We start from the raw sequence: 19952 nt of genomic DNA, 5'->3' as shown, positions 1-19952 counted from the left end.
AATGGAGGTATTATTGTCACTTTCAGATGACATTTACTGTAGTATTAATTAACAGGACAACTTTACTATTTAAGCCAGAGTATCAGCAACTGAAAATATGTTTAGCTAAATGGACTTCCAGCTCCATTCTAGGAAAACTGTACTAACATGCATTGAGATTAAAATAAAAGATTATGTCCACAAGAGAAGTTACATATATCGGAATTTTCCTGTTCCCAGAATTTCAATTGAAAAAATGGTATATTAAACTATCACTGGATTGTCATTTGCCAGCTCTGATTAATGCCACTTTACATCTGATTTCAGGTGCTGAGCTTTCCAAAACCTGTTTTAAGTAACAGGACAAGTAAGGTAACCTCTTTATATGTAAATGAAGAACAAGACTAGGAAGATTAAATGCTATTTTATAAGAAGTGGAGAGATACAGGCATCTGGATATTATAATCACTAAAGTTTTGCCTGAATTCCTTTTCTTCTTTTTTGTTTTAGGCAGAACATGCAAAGTTAAAATACAGCACATCAATTTCACCAAGAAAAAAGGACTTCCCACTTTCCATGACCACATAAATTTAGATTAATATCATGTATTAGACCCACAAGATAATTTAGCTGCAATATGATTAAACCAGGTATTTAAGTTACTCCAGTTTATACCATATTAGTTTTCATATAGGTATGTCAATAGTTCCCTCTCACTCTTGGGCATGAGGGATTAAGTGACATCCTTGTAAAGACATAAGATTTGCATGAAGGTCATAAAAGCTTTAGGCTGTCTTAAAAAGTAGGACACTACATGGAGATTTAGGAAGGAAGAAGCATCATGAATGTATATGCATCTTGGCATAAACGAATACACTTCTCAACACCAGATGGTGCTGTAAGATTATGTTTATAAAGTTTCAAGCCCAAATGACTAACAATTCACTGAGTTTTGTTCATAGGCAATGCCGGCCTGTTTAATACTAAAAATTAAGAGTAGGCAAACTAATTTATTGGTTTACTATTGAACTATACAACAGAGCAGTTATAAATGCATGTTCCACTTATATATGCAAGTTACAAACGTGTAGCAGGACCTCATTAAGTCATCCTGATCATTAAGATAAATTGCAAAATTCAGTAATCTGCACATTAGAGGAGTGACATTACAGGTGCACCAGGAAAGAAACACTTTACCAAGTGTTGTTTTACTACTTATTTTGAAAAGTGTACATTCCGTAACTTAAGAGTAACTGATCTGAATAAGATGTCACTATATCACTCTAGTTTTAAATCTGAGACCTGATAAAGAGCCAGGTTTCTGCGATTTTCTGGTTTGCAAGTTATTGCACTAAGGTAATGAAGTACTTAAGCAATATAGAAACATTTAGAATCCATTCTTGAGTGTTTGGATCTTTTGTGGCAGTGGTTTCTGGCATCATGCAAACTATCTGGTACAAATTATGAGTGGTGTAGATTAAAACATATGAAGCAAAACAGTTCCAAAACTGAGAAAATTTAAAGCCACAAAGCAACCTCTACCACTTTTTTGAATAGTGCCAAGAATAATTTTTACTTTACAGAATGACTTGATCTAATCGATTTAGTAAATGATTTTTTTTCAAATACATGACCCCTCTTCCACACTCTACATTAAACTCTTGGCAAAGTAAGAATACTATTGAACTTCCAGAATTAGGTAGTACAGAAACAGTACAAGCTGAATCTGCAATATTTTCATGTTGGTAAGAATCTGTATTTGTTCAGTTAGCCACCTGTTACACATCTCTATGTACCGAGGATGCCAGGCATTGAGGGATGTTGTTGGGTTCATCTTTAAAAGCAAAACGAAAAGAAGCCTATTCATTCTTTCCATGGACTTCCACTCCAGAGATCTGGAAGCGGAGTGTGAGAAAGGCTTCAAGAAATCCTGCTTGAACAGCACATCCTGAACTTAACAGCTGCAAGTATCTCCAGACCCCTTAGTTTGTTTTCAAAGCTCAGAAAATGGTCTTGAGAATGCAGCTGATTTATAAACAAAAGTAATTGAGAGTTTACATAAAAAACAGCCAGTCAGTGGTGCTGAGTTCCCAGCTTTGGAAACGTCAAGTACGAGTCCTGTTCATAGGTGACCCATGTTCTTTTTCAGTTCCCTAGAGATCAGTGCTCTCTTGGAAAATATTCATAAGAGTGACTAACAAACACCAAACTGCAGTTTTAGAAAAATTAATTTGGGGAGGAATCTCCAAGTAGCAGCGGCCTGAGACCATTAAGTAGCTAATTTCAAGAAGAAACCATAAAAACCGAAGTATCACGTATAAACTGGAAAAAGTTCCTTCCTCTAATTTACAAACTTAAGAACAGAACGATAAATTCTAAGAAAAAAATGAATAATTACATCTCAAAATATTTCCTGGATTAGTTCCTACACTCTGGAATGTGGTTAATTAATTCAGCCACTTCACTTAGTGGCTAAAAAAATATTAACTGTTGGAAAACACTTCTTCCAGAGGGGGACTATGGTATTTGGTTCAAAGCACAAGATGGAGTCATGAGACCTGTGTTTTATTCCCAGCTCTGCCACAGATTTCTACTGGAAACAGATTAAATCACTTAACCTCTAATTCAGTTTTCCAGCTGTAGAATACTTATCTAACTTCCAAGGGCATTCTGAAGCTACAATGAGCTCTTACATGGAAGGCTGTATATAGGTTCAATGGGGACAGGTGAGCAAAGCCCACAAGTAAGTGGGGAACATGGAGACCTGGGAGATGGGTCAGTAATAGAAGGGAGCATGGGCCATAATGGCAGAGAGAGAAAGAAAGGAGAATCAGGGCAAAACTGGGAGGCAAGATCAAATCAGTATCTTAGATGCCTATATACAAATGTGGGAACTATGGGTAATAAGCAAGAAGAACTGGAAGTGCTAATAAATAACTACAACTATGACATCGTTGGCATCACCGAAACTTGGTGGGATAATACAAATGATTGGAATGTTGGTGTGGATGGGTACAGCTTGCTCAGGAAGGATAAATGGGGGAAAAGGGAGGAGGTGTTGCCTTATATATTAGAAATGTACACACTTGGACTGAGGTGGAGATGGACATAGGAGACGAAAGTGTTGAGAGTCTCTGGGTTAGGCTAAAAGGGGTAAAAAAAACCAAGAGTGACGTCATGCTAGGCCACCTAACCAGGAGGAAGACGTGGATGGAGGCTTTTTTAAACAGCCAACAAAATCATCCAAAGCCCAAGATTTGGTGTGATGGGGGACTTCAACTATCCAGATATATGTTGGGAAAACAACACAGCGGGGCACAGGCTACCCAATAAGTTCTTGGACTGCACTGCAGACAACTTTTTATTTCAGAAGGTTGAAAAAGCCACTGAGGGGAAGCTGTTCTAGACTTAATTTTAACAAATAGGGAAGAACTCATTGAGAATTTGAAAGTAGAAGGCAGCTTGGGTGAAAGTGATCATGAAATCAGAGTTCACAATTCTAAGGGAGGGTATCATAGAATATCAGGGTTGGAAGGGACCTCAGGGGTCATCTAGTCCAACCCCCTGCTCAAAGCAGGACCAATTCCCAACTAAATCATCCCAGCCAGGGCTTTGTCAAGCCTGACCTAAAAACCTCTAAGGCAGGAGATTCCACCATTTCCCTAGATAACCCATTCCAGTGCTTCACCACCCTCCTAGTGAAAAAGTACAGAAGTGTAGTACAGCAAAATACAGACAATGGATTTCAGAAAGGCAGATTTTGCTAAGCTCAGAGAGCTGATAGGTATGGTCTCATGGGAATCAAAATTGAGGGGAAAAACAACTAAGGAGAGTTGGCAGTTTTAATAGGGACACTATTAAGGGCCCAAAAGCAAGCTGTTCCACTGGGTAGGAAAGACAGAAAATGTGGCAAAAGACCACCTTGGCTTAACCACAAGATCTTGCGTGATCTAAAAAATAAAAAGGAATCATAAAAAATGGAAACTAGGACAGATTACAAAGGATGAATATAGGCAAACAACACAGGAATGCAAAGGCAAGATTAGCTACGGGAATAAAGGGAAACAAGACAACTTTTTATCAATACATTAGAAGCAAGAGGAAGATCAGGTCAGGGTAGGCCCACGGCTCAGTGAGGAGGGAGAAACAGTAACAGGAAACTTGGAAATGACAGAGATGCTAAATGACTTATTTGTTTCAGTCTTCACCGAGAAGTCTGAAGGAATGTCTAACACAGTGAATGCTAATAGGAAGGGGGTAAGTTTAGAAGATAAGATAAAAAAAGAATAAGTTAAAAATCACTTAGAAAAGTTACATGCCTGCAGGTCACCAGGGCCTGATGAAATGCATCCTAGAATACTCAAGGAGCTAATAGAGGAGGTATCTGAGCTTCTAGCTATTATCTTTGGAAAATCATGGGAGACGGGAGAGATTCCAGAAGACTGAAAAAGGGCAAATATAGTGCCCATCTATAAAAAGGGAAATAAAAACAGCCCAAGAAACTACAGACCAGTTAGTTTAACTTCTGTGCCAGGGAAGATAATGGAGCAAGTAATTAAGGAAGTCATCTGCAAACACTTGAAGGTGGTAAGGTGATAGCAAACAACCAACATGGATTTGTAAAGAACAAATTATGTCAAACCAATCTGACAGCTTTCTTTGATAGGATAACGAGTCTTGTGGATAAGGGAGAAGCGGTGGATGTGGTATACCTAGACTTTAGTAAGGCATTTGATATGGTCTTGCATGATATTCTTATCAAGAAACTAGGCAAATACAATTTAGATGGGGCTACTATAAGGTGGGTGCATAACTGGCTGGATAACTGTATTCAGAGTGGTTAATGGTTCCCAATCCTGCTGGAAAGGTATAACAAGTGGGGTTCCACAGGGGTCTGTTTTGGGACCGGCTCTGTTCAATATCTTCATCAACGACTTATATATTGGCAGAGAGAGTACGCTTACTAAGTTTGCAGATGAAACCAAACTGGGAGGGATTGCAACTGCTTTGGAGGATAGGGCCATAATTCAAAATGATCTGGACAAATTGGAGAAATGGTCTGAAGTAAACAGGATGAAATTTAACAAAGACAAACGCAAAGTGCTCCACTTAAGAAGGAACAATCAATTTCATACATACAGAATGGGAAGAGACAGTCTAGGAAGGCGTACGGCAGAAAGGGATCTAGGGGTTATAGTGGACCACAAGCTAAATATGAGTCAACAGTGTGATGCTGTTGCAAAAAAAATAAAAATAAAAAAGCAAACATGATTCTGGGATACATTAACAGGTGTGTTGTGAGCAAGACTTGAGAAGTCATTCTTCCGCTCTACTCTGCGCTGGTTAGGCCTCAACTGGAGTATTGTGTCCAGTTCTGGGCACCGCATTTCAAGAAAGATGTGGAGAAACAGGAGAGGGTCCAGAGAAGAGCAACACGAATGATTAAAGGTCTTGAGAACATGACCTACGAAGGCAGGCTGAAAGAATTGGGTTTGTTTAGTTTGGAATAGAGAAGACTGAGAGGGTACATGATACCTGAAAAATGCTATCTAAAAGGGTGTTATAAGGAGGAGGGAAACAACTTGTTCATCTTAGCCTCCAAGGATAGAACAAGAAGCAATGGGCTTAAACTGCAGCAAGAGAGGTTTAGGTTGGACATTAGAAAAAAGTTTTTAACTGTCAGGGTGGTTAAACACTGGAATAAGTTGCCTAGGGAGGTTGTGGAATCTCCATCTCTGGAGATATTTAAGAACAGGTTAGATAAATGTCTATCCGGGATGGCCTAGGCCAAGGGTCGGCAACCTTTCAGAAGTGGTGTGCCGAGTCTTGATTTATTCACTCTAATTTAAGGTTTCGTGTGCCAGTAATACATTTTAATGTTTTTAGAAGGTCTCCTTCTGTAAGTCTATAATATATAAATAAACTGTTGTATGTAAAGTCAATAAGGTTTTTAAAATGTTTAAGAAGCTTCATTTAAAATTAAATTAAAGCGCAGAGCCCCCTGACCAGTGGCCAGGACCCAGGCAGCATGAGTGCCACTGAAAATCAGCTCGCGTGCCTCCTTCGGCACATGTGCCATAGATTGCCTATCCCTGGTCTAGGCAGTATTTGGTCCTACCATAGAGGGCAGGTGACTGAACTCCATGACCTCTCAAGGTCCCTTCCAATCCTAGAATTTATGAATAAATGCAAAGTAGTTCCTCAGCATCATCATAACTAATTTCTTGCTCAGTATTTTTAGGGCACCCATTTCATTCCTCTCACCCGGAGAATCATTTCAAGTTGGCATTAACTTATTTGAATTTTCATTAAAATCCTAGAGCAGGGGTCTGCAACCTATGGCACATGTGCCAAGGTGGCACACGAGCCGCTTTTGCTTGGCACGCAGCTGCCAGCCAGGGTCCCAGCTGCCGGCCCCACTCAGCCTGCTGCCAGCTGAGTGAATGAAACCCCAGGCCTCCACGTGGAGCCAGCATCTGACTGGCATGGGCATGGTAAGGGGAGTCCCGGAGCAGTCAGGGAGCAGGGGGAGGGTTGGATGGGTTTGGAGTCCTGGGGGTCTGTTTGAGGGCAGGGATCCTGGGGGGTCTGTCTGGGCCTGGGTGTGGATAAGGGTTGGGGTAGTCAGGAGACAAGGAGCAGGGAGGCTTAGGTAGCAGCAGGGGTCCCAGGAGGCGGCAATCAGGGGACAAGGAGCGAGGGGGTTGGGGGTTCTGATGGGGGCAGTCAGGGTGGGAAGTGGGAGGGAGCGGATGGGGCAGGGCTAGGGCAGGGCTCTCCCCTCTTTTTTGGTTGTTGAAATATAACACTAGGTGAGGGAGGAGCCGGGGGGGCGCATGGGGGCTGGCATCTGCCTACATCTACTGCAGCCTGCAGGAGCTCCTCAGGGGAGCGCCAGGCCGCAGCCTGGGCAGGAGGGCGCAGCTACTTCTCCGCTAGTGGCGCCGCCGCCGCCTTTGCAGGGCTGCTGCCCCCCTGCACCACGCTGGCTCCTCCATGGCTGGGGCTCACTGCTGCTGCAAGCAGGACGCTTTGGCTCTCCAGTGCCTATGGACGACAGCTCCTCCCTGCCGAGCTGCTGCAATGGCCCAAGCCTGGCAAAGCCAGTGAGTGGACTTGGTGCAGGGGCCACCAGGGCGGGGAGGGCTTGTGGGGTGGCTGTGCACCCTCTAGGGGAGTTCAGGAGGCGGGGAGGGGAACCTGGCCTGGGGAGCAGCCCCTGGGCACAGCTGGCCCTGGGTCTATAAAGGCTCATTGGGATTTGCCCCTCAATGAGGAGATGTGCGGGGTGCGGGGGGAGGGGGGGGCAAGGTAGAAGTTTCGCCTAAGGCGCAAAATATCCTAGCACCAGCCTTACCCCAGGGGGTGCATGCACCCCAGGTTAAGAACCACTGCACTATCTGCATTTTAATGTAATATGAAGCTTTGTAAACATTTTAAATAACTTGTTTACTTTACACACAATATAGTTCATAGACTTAGGGAGACCTTTTAAAAATGTTAAAATGTATTACCAGCACACAAAACCTTAAATTAGAGTGAATAAATGAAGACTCGGCACACCGCTTCTGAAAGGTTGCCGACCTCTGTCCTAGAGCTTCCTCAAGTACATACTACAAGTGCATTCCTAATTTATGGATGCTTATATGCCCCCTCTCTTGTGCTGGTATCAGAATCACCTCCCAGCCATTTATGGTTTATCCTCAGAAGGCCCCTTGTAAAAGTAGAGAGAGGTACCCCCAAAGGGAACAAATACACAAGTTATTTTACCAAGGTTCACAAAGGAAGTCTGTGACAACTACCAATTCAATCCAAGTCTCTCATGCTTTTAAATATAGCCATTTCAATTCCCTCATGTTACTGCAGTTGTTTCTTTTATTTTAACAGCACCCCATTTATGTGCTGAAGCTTCTCAATACTGGTAAGACAGGATCCTTGCCCCTAGAAGTTAGGCCAATTTTGGATATGACATAAGACTGGAGAACAAAAAGGAGGAGCTCATTAAGATTATACAGTTAATTAGCAAAGTCTAGTACATAGCATGACAGAACAGGGTTTTTGTTGTTTTTAAGTGATTTTTTTTTAAATTATATAGAATTAAGTAGAAGGCTAAATTGACAAGTTTCTTGTAGGCATAATGAAGTGGAACTTCAAGAGATATTTAAGAAGGATAGTAGTGGCTTTACAAACCAGATCAGAAAAAGGGTATTCCTTAGATGGGGAACAGTGCAGAAAAACAGAGTCCCAAAACTATTGAGAGAGAAACAGGCAGATATGGCATATACACTAGTATCACTGGAAGAACAGCCTGGCCAGTCAGAAGACACTAGGCCAGATAAGAATAAGCAGTGTTATAAAGAATAAAAGCAGTCACCCGTCCTGTCAATGTAATAAGCCTGAATCAATTATTTATTCTAGTTACTGTCATGCAGAGTGAGAAGTACTGCATTCCTCATCCCTGGAGTAATTAGTGGGCTACTGCTTAGAACTATATATAAATAAATAAAAATAAATGTACTATGTAGTGTCAATTAGGCTAAAAATACCTCTTCTACCAGAATGAAAACGTTCACAGAATGATGTTCATTTATCAAGACTTGCTAAGCTCAAACTTTATGACCTAAACCAAAAAGTCAACCTCACTTGTGAATCTTGAGCAGATCATCATGGGCTAAAATAACTTTAAAAGCTTCTTGATGCTGGCATTTGAACTTCCTGTGCTACAGAAGTCATACTGGGAAAATATGCTTGAGACAAAAACAATAAACAAACATCAAGTTGTCAGAAGTTAGATGGTCTCTTGACAGATCTATGCCTTCATCCTCCCCATATCAAATCCCAGTCCTCATCAAAAGTGATAATGAAGAAAGATACTCAGTACCCACACAGCTCTCTAATTAATGTGGAAGTGTGCTTATAATTCTGCTGCTCATACTTAACTGTCAACTGAACAGTAGGATTAGAAGTAGATTCCAATTCTGAGGGTAAAGCATAATCATTTATCAAAGCCATATTTAAATATTTCAGGTTCAGGACTGATTGAAAAGCTTCCACAATTTATGGAGCTTTGTGACATACTGGGAATAAGTCTTCTTACTTTTCCCAGCTGGAAATTTGGGTCGATTAAAGTGCACAAAGGAAGATTGTTGGGAATATTTCTCTTAGAGCTGCAGAGAAAAACTCAACATGAAAAAGAACCAGTTTTGAATCTTGATCGTTTTACACCTCTAAGATTCAAGTCAGGATTCCTGGATTTGATTTTATTTTTTTAATGCAAATGAAAAAAAGTAGTTGTCCCTATCCTGGAAGGGTTACACTTGTTCAATGATTTTAAGAGGATATTTTGAATTTTAGAGAGATGACAAAATGCATCTATAAAAGCAGCAAAGAGTCCTGTGCCCTTATAGACTAACAGACGTTTCGTGGACGAATACCCACTTCGTCGGATGCATGTCTTCACCCACGAAAGCTCATGCTCCAAAACATCTGTTAGTCTATAAGGTGCCACAGGACTCTTTGCTGCTCTTACAGATCCAGACTAACACGGCTACCCCTCTGATACTTGACAAAATGTATCTAGTTTTAGTCTATAGGAGAAAGCAGTTTTAGCCATTTTAAGATAAATACAATCCTTGACTATGTTTTCTAATATGAGACATTTTCAGCAGATGTCAAGGTTAAGTAAATCATGGGAAAAGATGCACAAAAGCATTGTTCCCAGCAGACTCATCTTTAAACATTTTTGTAATTGTGTGTAGTTGCTCTGATAAGCTCTATAAAACCAGAGGCAGGATTAATAAATTTCAGAAAGCTAGCCAAGCGTTCCAAGGATTGTTCTAAGTCTACAAGTGGACTGTGCTAGTCTAGCTCAGCTAGCTGTTAGAAATTTATTAATCCTGCCTCTGGTTTTATAAAGCTTATCAGAGCAACTACACACAAAGAACAAATGAGGTGCTATACATATTTTTAAGTCCCACTACCAATTAAGTTCTCATTTATTTTTCAATATTTTTCTTTCATTTGTGGGTTTAACAGAGTACAGTGGCAAACTATCGAGGGCAAAGAATTAAACTATCAATTCACAAACATCTGTCAAATATACAAAATGAGCAAAATAAAAATGTAGACAAGTTTTCGTTATGATAGTCTTGGGTATTAACAACAACAGTGTTGAGTTCTTCGACAAGTGAGTTAGGTTGTTGCTGTCCCTTTAAGTACTTCTCTTTACAGAGGGCTCTGGTTCTCAACCCCTGGCAGTACCTCTGGAAGACCTCTGTGTACATCAACTTATCTAGATACTTGCCTAGTTACAAGAGGCTACATAAAAAGCAATAGCGAAATCTGTATAAACTAAAATTTCATATGACTTATCTATCATGCTCTATGTTCTATACACTAAAATGCAAGTACAATATTTATATTGCAACTTATTTTATAACATGGTAAAAATTAGAAAGTAAGCAATTTTTCAGTGTGCTGTGAGACACTTATATTTTTATGCCTGATTTCCATAAACAAATAGTTTTTAAATGAAGTGAAAGTTGGGGTATGAAAGACAAATCAGACTCCTGAAAGAGGTACAATAGTCTGGAATGGTTGAGACACTCTGACTGGGGGGGATAACATGACTCAAGGCAAAACCCCATACCATATGTGAGATGGCATTCTATAATATTACTTCATTTATCCACGAGTCATTATGGAAGTGCTCCTCCTTGGCACAGATTTAGGATCCAGTACTAGCATATGCCAAAAATATGGTGGAGCTGTAAGAAGCAGCAGCTTGTGTATACACAAACACCCCTCCCTCTACACGTTAATATTTTCAAAATAAAACTAGCGCACTGTCATGAGTGTTACACAGCAGTATTTTGGTAAGCAAGAAGAAAAGTTTCACTATTCTCTGTCCATCACCACTCCTTCCAGAATGAGTAAGTGGGACAGAGCATGAGAACAGTATCTCTGCTACACCCTTACTGTTCAGTTCCAATCTAATCCTTGATTCCAGAACCTTACCATTTTCCTCTATGCTCCACAGCACTAATTCATTCACAATGTCAAGTGACTGTTACTCTCTGCCCAGAACCTTCCAAACCCCTTCAGTTCCCTCCAAGTCAACCCCCACCTGAGCAGAAACATGCTGTCCACCCCTGCATCATGCAAGGTGGGGCTCCTTATTTAACCACTTCATAGCTCAGAAATATGCCCCTTGCTCTGAACCCTCATACACCCAGTATTGACAGGCTTAGAACACTTCTTCCCATGCAACCCTCCAGACTTTCCACTTGTCCCCCAAAACGCATCAGCAGGCTTGGAGCCCACTGACACAGCTGTACTGGGCCCAGACAGAGGCAGCAGAATTGTGCCAACAACCCTATGCTTCGCCATTGTGAGGCTGAATTGAAATACTCCCACAGAGGATTGCTTTCCCTACTTTTGTTCCTCTTCCCTCTGCTGCCTGCAGTCTGTGCTGCAGGACCAGAAGTCCCCTGGTATACTCCAGAGGGAATTCTGCACCAAAAAAGAAAAATTCTTCCCACATTTTAAAAATTCTGTGAATTTTATTTTTAAGATAAAAGTGGAGGCTCCAGCATGGCAGTGGGCAACATGGGCCACTGGCTGCATGGAGGTGGGAGATCATATTCTAGGCAGGAGCTGTAGCGTGGACCCAGCAGTGAGGCTGCACTAGACCTTGACAGAATGCAAGGGCTGCACTGGGCAGGCTCAGCCCAACAGGATCCAAGTGTGGAGGGGATCCAGGTGTGGGTTGAGTGTGGGACAATCAGTGTGGGCAGCTCAGTGTGGGGATCTAGGTACAGTGGGAGAGATATGGGTTACAGGGCTTGTTATTGGGCTCTGAATGCAGGAGTAATAGGACTCTGCAGTGTGTCTAGGTGCAGCTGAGTGGGGTGATGGGGAGGTAAGGCTCAGCAGGAGGTTTGGGGAGGGGGTCCAGATGTACAGAGGTTGGGAGAACAGTGGAGCAGCTTCCCATACAGTGACCCCTCCCCCTGCAGCTAAGGAGCAATGGGAGCAGGGGAGGGTGCAGAGCTTCCTGCAGCCAGGGAAGATTTCTTGGGGTGGATCTGACCTAGCCCTGGCTGCTCCATGCAGAGGAAGATGAAGTCACAGCCTCTCCAACCCCTATCCAACTCGAGACTAGGAGCTGAGCCCAGTGTAGGGTAGGAGCCATAGGCTGGGTGTCTCCAGCACTGTGTCCCCCTACCTCCCCCATGGTTATTTACCTCTCTGTTGGCTACTCCAGGCACCCAAAAACACTGCTGGGGAGGGTTGCATGACCCCTCTTGCGGCTTCCCTTTGCTTCCCCGTCAGAAAGTAATTTTTCTGCAGGGAAGCAAAGGTATCTGCAGGAGACATGAATTCTGCACCTGCGCAGTGGTGCAGAATTCCTCAAAGAGTACTGGTAGCAGCCAAGAGTGCTTCAGCCTCCAGGAGGCTGGCTGCAGCTCCACCAGTGGCAACATACATTACTGTAGCAAGGCCTGCCTATTCCATTTCTGCCAATAGACAATCATAGGACCTTCGTAGTCTGGTTTCCATGCTTTTGTTCTTGTCATCTCACCCAATTTAAGCTTTGGCCTCCATACCATGATCTTGCACAATCTTTGCTGCAGAGATTGGAAGGCTTCGGAGTATCAGCAGCGCTACACTACAGCCTGGTGCTGTTCAGGTTTTTGTAGTGCATCTGGGCAGGCTCCACAGCTATGAGATTTGAATAAATCAATGCTGTGACAACAACTAGAACCAGCAATAGTCCACCGATGCGAGTTAATTAAAAAAAAAAATCTACATTTACCTGCAAATATCATATGATAAACAGAACATTGCACTGGATTTTTATCAAGAATAGACAAAAACAGCCTCACTGTTGGAAAGCACTGGCTTTGTAACGGCAAGCACTGTAGGGAGACAAAGATTAATGGTATACAAAGAAAGCAGAATAAAGACAGAACCTGTTGTGCTTTCTCCTATTGTTGTCCACATGTATACATAACATCTGTCTTAAGGATTTTCACTCCTCTCTACACACCCCAACCCCTTTCCAACCATCCCCTTCTCATGAGGGGAGGGGGAAGGGGAGTAGAAAGACACTCCTCCAATCAGGAGATCCTACTTCAAAGCAAATCCAATTGCCAAGCTTCTTTGCATTATGAAGACTTTATAAAGAATTTTTCTTGAAGTCAAAAGACCCATCCCAAATTCTCAAAGTTAGCAGCATAAGTAGCTGGCTAGTTTTTAGGAACATTTTGTTCATCAATAGGATTGAAGCCTGCAGGTAGCATGTAATGTTGCGTACTTGCTTACATATACTATAGATACAAGTTGTCAAATTTCTGTTTTGTGAGAGTACATGGTCGCTGACTTGCAAGGAGAAAAGCATTCGCTTTTGCAGAAGATATAGTGTCTCCCCTTATAATTAGTTCAGGAAGAGAAAAAAGGTTATTAGTTTGGTCGTCTCGGAGAGAATATTCAACAATATTCAAGGCTAATGAGTATGGTTGAGGAATGGTACGAAAATATCCAAGCAAGTCTTCACAAGTTATATTCTAGTATCAAGAAATTGCCCTGCAGGAACTGGTACACACCTCACTCCAAGAGGAAAGTGTTCTCATGGGTGTAGATGTATTTCAGACAATACTGATTTTTTGGACTGTTAAAGCCAGTCTCTGCAAGCATTGTTACAACATGCATCCTGCTTCAGGTGCAATGCATTCAAAACGAGAGTGTGCCTTGAAACCCAGAGGGTTGGATATGCTGAACCCCATAGTGCCAAAAATGAAACTGCATAGATGGAAGAATGTTCACCTTAAGAAGCTGGATGTCTAGGTGTATTTTTATTTATTTATTCCTTCATTTTAAAAGTTCTGTTGCTAAAGTTATGGGTCAGGTTTATCCCAATCCCCTGCATTGAAACCAGGCCTCAAGAGTTGTTGGCAAGAAGGAAGTCTAATCTACCAAATTAATACCAGGCAAAGCTTCATGGAGTGACCTACTTCAGCTTTAAGACAATTTGAGACATATGACGAAGCAAGCAATTTTACCACCCATTAACTTTTACCAGTGTTTCTCTTGCTAACAGTGAACTAGCTATTCTAACTGAACCTACCATGCGCAGATCTTACAGGGATGCTGGATAAAAGTAGTAGTAATCCATTAACACATGAGAGCAGAGAGAAAATGTCTGGTTTGGATACACAATGAAAACTCTGAGTTTGTCACTGGGCCTGTCAAATACAGCACCTTCTGTAATATACACAGCCAGTGAGATTTCTCCTTCCAACTGCAGGTTTAATACTAATGATTGGTTCCACACCATCACCTACATTATGCTGAGGTCAGGCTGAAGGATCAAAAATGTTTCTTTCTAGCCATAAAGTCTGATTTCCTGACCTTTCCGTGTCAAAATGATGCGCTGGCTGATGCAGAGGTTCGGGGCAGTCCTTTATTTGAGCATGGACAGAGCTCCAGAGAGCTGCCCAGCAAAGCATGTCTATGTAGGGTTGACCAAGAAGTGGTCATTAGTTTGAGGGAACAAGTTTGGCTGAACTGGTAAAGATGACTTACCAATGTATTGATAAATAAAGCATCAGGAGGAATGAATGATCAGGAGGCTTTAAGTCTCTTGCAATGCAAGGGCATTCAAAGGACAAAAAATTATCACCTGAACACTTCATATAGTTAGGCAAAGAATCCTCCAGATATTGAGGAAGATATTCTGTGCCTTGCTTTAGGAAGAGAAATAACTTGATTAGATATGGAAAGAGGAAGTCCTGCTGATGTGAAAACTAACAAGTATAGAGAAAACTGAAAAGATATTGCAGAGGAAGGGGCCATGAGTTACCCCACCATCCAGAATGAGGTGACTGCTTCAAGTAACATCACTCAAAAGGAAAGCATACTGGAGGGCACCGAAGAGAAGAGTGCGAAGTCTGAGATAGGTTATAGCCTTTAAGAACCTAGCCAAAGTCGGATGAGCTCCCCTACACTTGGCACTCCTAGTGGACTTCAAGCCTTGCCCCAAACAGGAGCTAGCTGAAAACCCTATTAATGATATCCAGGAGGAACAATATCAGAACGTATAGCCTTTGAATGCCTGGCAAGTTCTACACCATTCCACAGGAACAACCCACGTTCTACTGTAAAATATGTTGGTGTTTATGGGAATTTGGTAGAGTATGGAGGACTCCACTGAACACAGTTAAAGAAACTCCTTCCATAAGCCCATCCATAAAACAGAGCACTGCTGGTTTGGGATGAAGATGGATCTTTAAAGAAGTAGTTTCTGCCTCTCAAAAAAGAAGCAAGCAAGAGTTACAGGATCTGCCCATTGCAACACAATCTGGCATTGATCGTTCTGCTTTTGGATTGTCCACATCAGATGTTTAGCAGGAGAGCACATGCAAGAATTTGGGGTGAGGGTGTTGCATATGTGTGTGAACTCTCTCTGCTAGGTTTCTAAAAACATGCTTTCAGATCAGTACCTGAGAAGTATGTTAGCTTTTTTAATACTTAGTAAAGACTTGTGTAGTACTAAATAATGAGGCAGAATTAAAAAATAAAAAAATGAAACACACACACACACACCTCTAAGATAGAGGTGATCTGTAGACATAGTTCTGTTCAGACATTGAACACAAAAGAGGTAAATTAAACATTGTTTGCTGCAAAAGGTTTTCCTGGCTCTTCTCATTCCAGCTCTTCAGTGCATGGTTCTTTGAAATAAGGTTGGCCTCCATTATTAAAATGAGAAGTATATGTAAACTTTATAGTAGAGACTGGTTACCTGCCAGCTTTACCAGTTGTATATAGGGACAATGGAAACTCAGTTGGTTTCAATTCTATTAGACAAGCCATTCTTTGTACAATAAATGGCATACATTCAGTGATCTAAGACTGCCTTGTACTGTTATAACCTAGTTTCAGTTCTAGTTTTAACTACTGGATCTTTTCTAAATTACTCATTCATGGATAAAGGGAAGTGATAAATTAATTAAAAAGAAACTATTTCTTGATTATGAATGAATGACTGGGTCAATATTTCAATTGTCATTTGAAGCTTTCTTGAAATACATTTCTAATAAAGCTGTTTTTAAAAAAATATTCACTGTTGTATAGGGAAAGCTATTTGAACAGATGGTAGATTTCATATTAATTTTTCTGTTATACCATTAGAGCATGCTGCAGCTGATCAAAGAATTTACTGTTCTCCTTGGGAAACTATGAAAGGCTGAAAAAATATCTGACATAATACTGGGCAAAGGAAGTCAGAAATAAGCTCTATTCACTTGATGTGACTGATTTTCTCCTTCAAAGGGGCCGTGGAGAAGGATTTTAATCATGCCTCACCACATGTAATAATTAAGGGGAGCATTTTGTGCTTTTACACATCAGATTGGGTGGGAAAAAGCCAAGCAAAATGCAGAGCAAATTTTTCTGAAAGAAAAGTTGGGTGTATGCTTTTCAAATGATAGTATATTACAAGTTCTGTCATTTATGTTCAAACTACCTTTGTAATTAGTTAAATTATTGCAACAAGAAAGATGAGTCTAAATGACCAGTAGGCCAATAAATTCAAGCCCCTCATTCCATCAAGTCACCCAGTCCCTTTCCTTGCAAGTGGAGGATTGTACCTGTTAATGTTTTGTTCAGTCTAAGCAATGGGGCTTCTATGAAATCCCTTGAGATGCACACAGGGAGTTGCTGAATGTTATCATGAAACTTCATATCTGTGATATCCTACGTTGTTCTCTCTGGCTTTCACAACTTTCAGATGATTTCATTTCTATTTTCACTTAGTGCCTATACATATTTAATCTTAATATATTTTCCTCACAGTACTGCCACACCCTCCTTCAGGCATTCTTTACTGGATGAGATTTGAAGACATTTAATTGGAACCTGGATAAATCAGATTTATAGTTGGGATAAAAATCAGGTTTAACCCTAAAAATGGTGCCCCTCCAGTGTCATGAAAACTGTGCTTTGAAGCTGGTGAAAGCTAGTTGTAGATATTGTTTGTAATGGAGTTCCTCATTCTCATAAAGCCCTAATTATTAGGGACTAAAGAACCTACAAACTGTTTTTGCCTTTTGAAATGAATTCCTTTTATTATATCATGCATCGAAGTGAAAGATGCAAATACTGTACTATTCAGACTCATTCAAGTAGCCTCTCATTTCTATATCAGATTTATGGACACTGAAGACAGAAATCTAGTAGACACAGGCTGTCATATAAAACTCTGCCTCCTACTTAGAGGAAAGAGGATAGGGAAGAAGTTATTTAGGGCCAGAGACTCCTCTAGACCACCTGATGAGGTCTAAATCAGGTCAACAGCAACCTAAAGTGACTGCCCTCCCACATTTTTTCTGTTGTTCATGAAAACAGAGCAATTTCCTCAGCTTTAATGCACTAGTATCTGCATTGGCAAAAGCCACTACAAATAACATTTTTTATGACATTTTCATACAAGGAAATCCAGACTAAACCAAATAAAAGAGAAGCTTCCAGAATGTTGATGCACATTGAGATGCTGGACTGTTACTGTTCTTGCTTTAACCATTTTGTGGATTCCAGCAAGCCTGACTGGGTTCAGATCTGTCACATCTCTTAGTCACTAATGTTATAAAACTAAACTATTGGAATAATGGTAAAGTTTAAACGCCTTGTTTTTAAGGTGTTTGTTACTCTAATAGAAATTCTCTTACCAGAACCAGATGGCAGAACAGGTCTTTGAGGAGATGACATTTTAGTTGTGCACACATTTTTATTTTCACTTCCTCGCCTAGAGCGAAACACAGAAGGCACCACTTTCACCTTGGGAACAGGTATACTTCTTAGAGTGATAGGGCCTTCCTTGTGTATATTTTTTCTTTGTGCTGGCCCAGTTTTAGCTGAAGAAACCTGTAAAAAACAAAGTTATTGTAAGAACAAGTTGTTTCACTGCTAGCCTATAAAGTAGGTGGCGGGCGTTTAGCATCAATTACCAGAAAAAACTAGTCACAAAGGCAAGTAATTTCAAGTAGGTGCTTGTTATTTGGTCCAGGAAAGGGAGAAACACAGATGAACATTATCCACTGCAATTCAGAGTTATGTGCATCTGCTAAATTCATTTTTAGAGATCACATAATGGGTTGAGATAGGAGGTGACACTAAAAATTCCAAATTTGTCATGGATATTTAAATTAAAGTCTGTGCAAAAAAAAAAAAAAAAAAAAGTGCTGCAACTCAGGTTTAATTTAAAATTGAATTCTAAATGTCTGGTCTGTTTTGGTACAGACAGGAATCAAGTAGTTTATTTCAAAATACATTCACAGTAAAGTAGTAGTTCACAGGTGGGCTAAAGAACTGAATGAAGTACCATTAGTAGCATCCTACAAGTCTTCATGGCTACGTTAACATAAAAGATTCCCAGTTTGGTCATTTAAGAAAAGTTGCCAGCAATCAAAATCTTAAGGATATTAACTGGATGTATTATTGATTTAAGTAAATAATTATTTTCATACATAGGGGAGACTATACTTGTTGTAACTTTAAGGAGTGGATGCAGGGCATATTAAAGGAGGTAGCACTGGCTCAAGCTGAATGCCATATTTGGCATTGCGCTAGTTTCACCACACAACTCTCATTTTTAATGAGCACAAACCAGCAGTACATGTAGTATAGGAATAGGTATCAAAATATAGGCACCTATTCAAGCTCCTGCACATTTTGTGGATTTTTGTTCAATGATTTAATCGTACAAGAGGAGAACCAAACCCAACAGACTTGTACTTGAGCCACAGTTCAGACTCATTTCCAGAAATTTGTACTAAAGACAAGATCACTTTCCCCCCATGAGAACCTGATTAAAGAATCTCCAGTGCAATATTAGGGTGGGGGAGGAAGGGCTAGCTCTGTGGTTTGAGCATTGGCCTGCTAAACCCAGGGTTGAAAGCTCAATCCTTGAGGAGGCCACCTAGGGTTCTGGGGCAAAAATCAATACTTAATCCCGCTAGTGAAGGCAGGGGGCTGGACTCCATGACCTTTCGAGGTCCCTTCCAGTTCTTGGAAACAGGTATATCTCCAATTATTATAATAAAATAAAATAATAAATAATAAATAATAATAATAATAATAATATTCCAATTATTCCATCTAAACAGAGGGAATTTAGTCCTAGGACTTTCAAATCTTACAATCTTGACAGTGTGATGTACACTTCCCTCAGAAACCATGAGAAATCAAAATTTCAAATTTGTTAAACAGCTAGAATTCTTACTCATAACAATGTTATTTTAGCCTTGAATTCATCCAAGTGTCAAATGTACTAAACTGCCAGCATATTTTACAGGTGATGTACCCTGAGACAGAGTTTATCTACACTACAGGATTATTCCGATTTTATGTAAACCGGTTTTCTAAAACAGATTGTATAAAGTCAAGTGCACATGGCCACACAACACACAATAATTCAGTGGTGTGCGTTCATGTACCGAGGCTAGCGTCGATTTCTGGAGCGTTGCGCTATGGGTAGCTATCCCATAGTTCCCGCAGTCTCCCCTGCCCATTAGAATTCTGGGTCGAGATCCCAATGCACGATGGTGCAAAAACAGTGTCGCGGGTGATTCCGGGTAAACGTCGTCACTCATTCCTTCCTCTGGGAAAGCAATGGCAGACAATCATTTTGCGCCCTTTTTCCCCTGCATTGTCCTGGCAGACGCCATAGCATGGCAACCATGGAGCCCATTTTGCCTTTTGTCACTGTCACCATATATGTACTGGATGCCGCTGACAGAGGCGGTACTGCAGCACTATACAGCAGCATTCATTTGCCTTTGCAAGATAGCAGAGACGGTTAGCAGTCGTTCTGTACCATCTGCTGCTGTCATGGGTGCTCCTGGCTGACCCTCGCTGAGGTCGGTCGGGGCGCAAAAGACAAAAATGGGAATGTGTCCCCGGGTCATTCCCTC

At 41.0% G+C, this 19952-nt stretch overlaps 1 protein-coding gene across 6 annotated transcripts in view; it reads right to left on the bottom strand.

Annotated features, from left to right (window-relative positions):
- MTUS1 (microtubule associated scaffold protein 1) overlaps positions 1-19952 on the bottom strand; it is a 204888-nt gene that overhangs the window by 133959 nt on the left and 50977 nt on the right. For all 6 annotated transcript variants that reach the window (XM_050947385.1, XM_050947377.1, XM_050947382.1 and 3 more), the window contains exon 3: positions 17709-17904. In XM_050947385.1, coding sequence (XP_050803342.1) covers positions 17709-17904 — 196 coding nt within the window. The remainder of the gene's footprint in view (positions 1-17708; positions 17905-19952) is intronic.

This window comes from Gopherus flavomarginatus, chromosome 3, assembly GCF_025201925.1.
Source record: "Gopherus flavomarginatus isolate rGopFla2 chromosome 3, rGopFla2.mat.asm, whole genome shotgun sequence".
In the NCBI taxonomy this organism is placed as follows: domain Eukaryota; kingdom Metazoa; phylum Chordata; order Testudines; family Testudinidae; genus Gopherus; species Gopherus flavomarginatus.
This window is presented reverse-complemented; position numbering and strand designations above follow the sequence as displayed.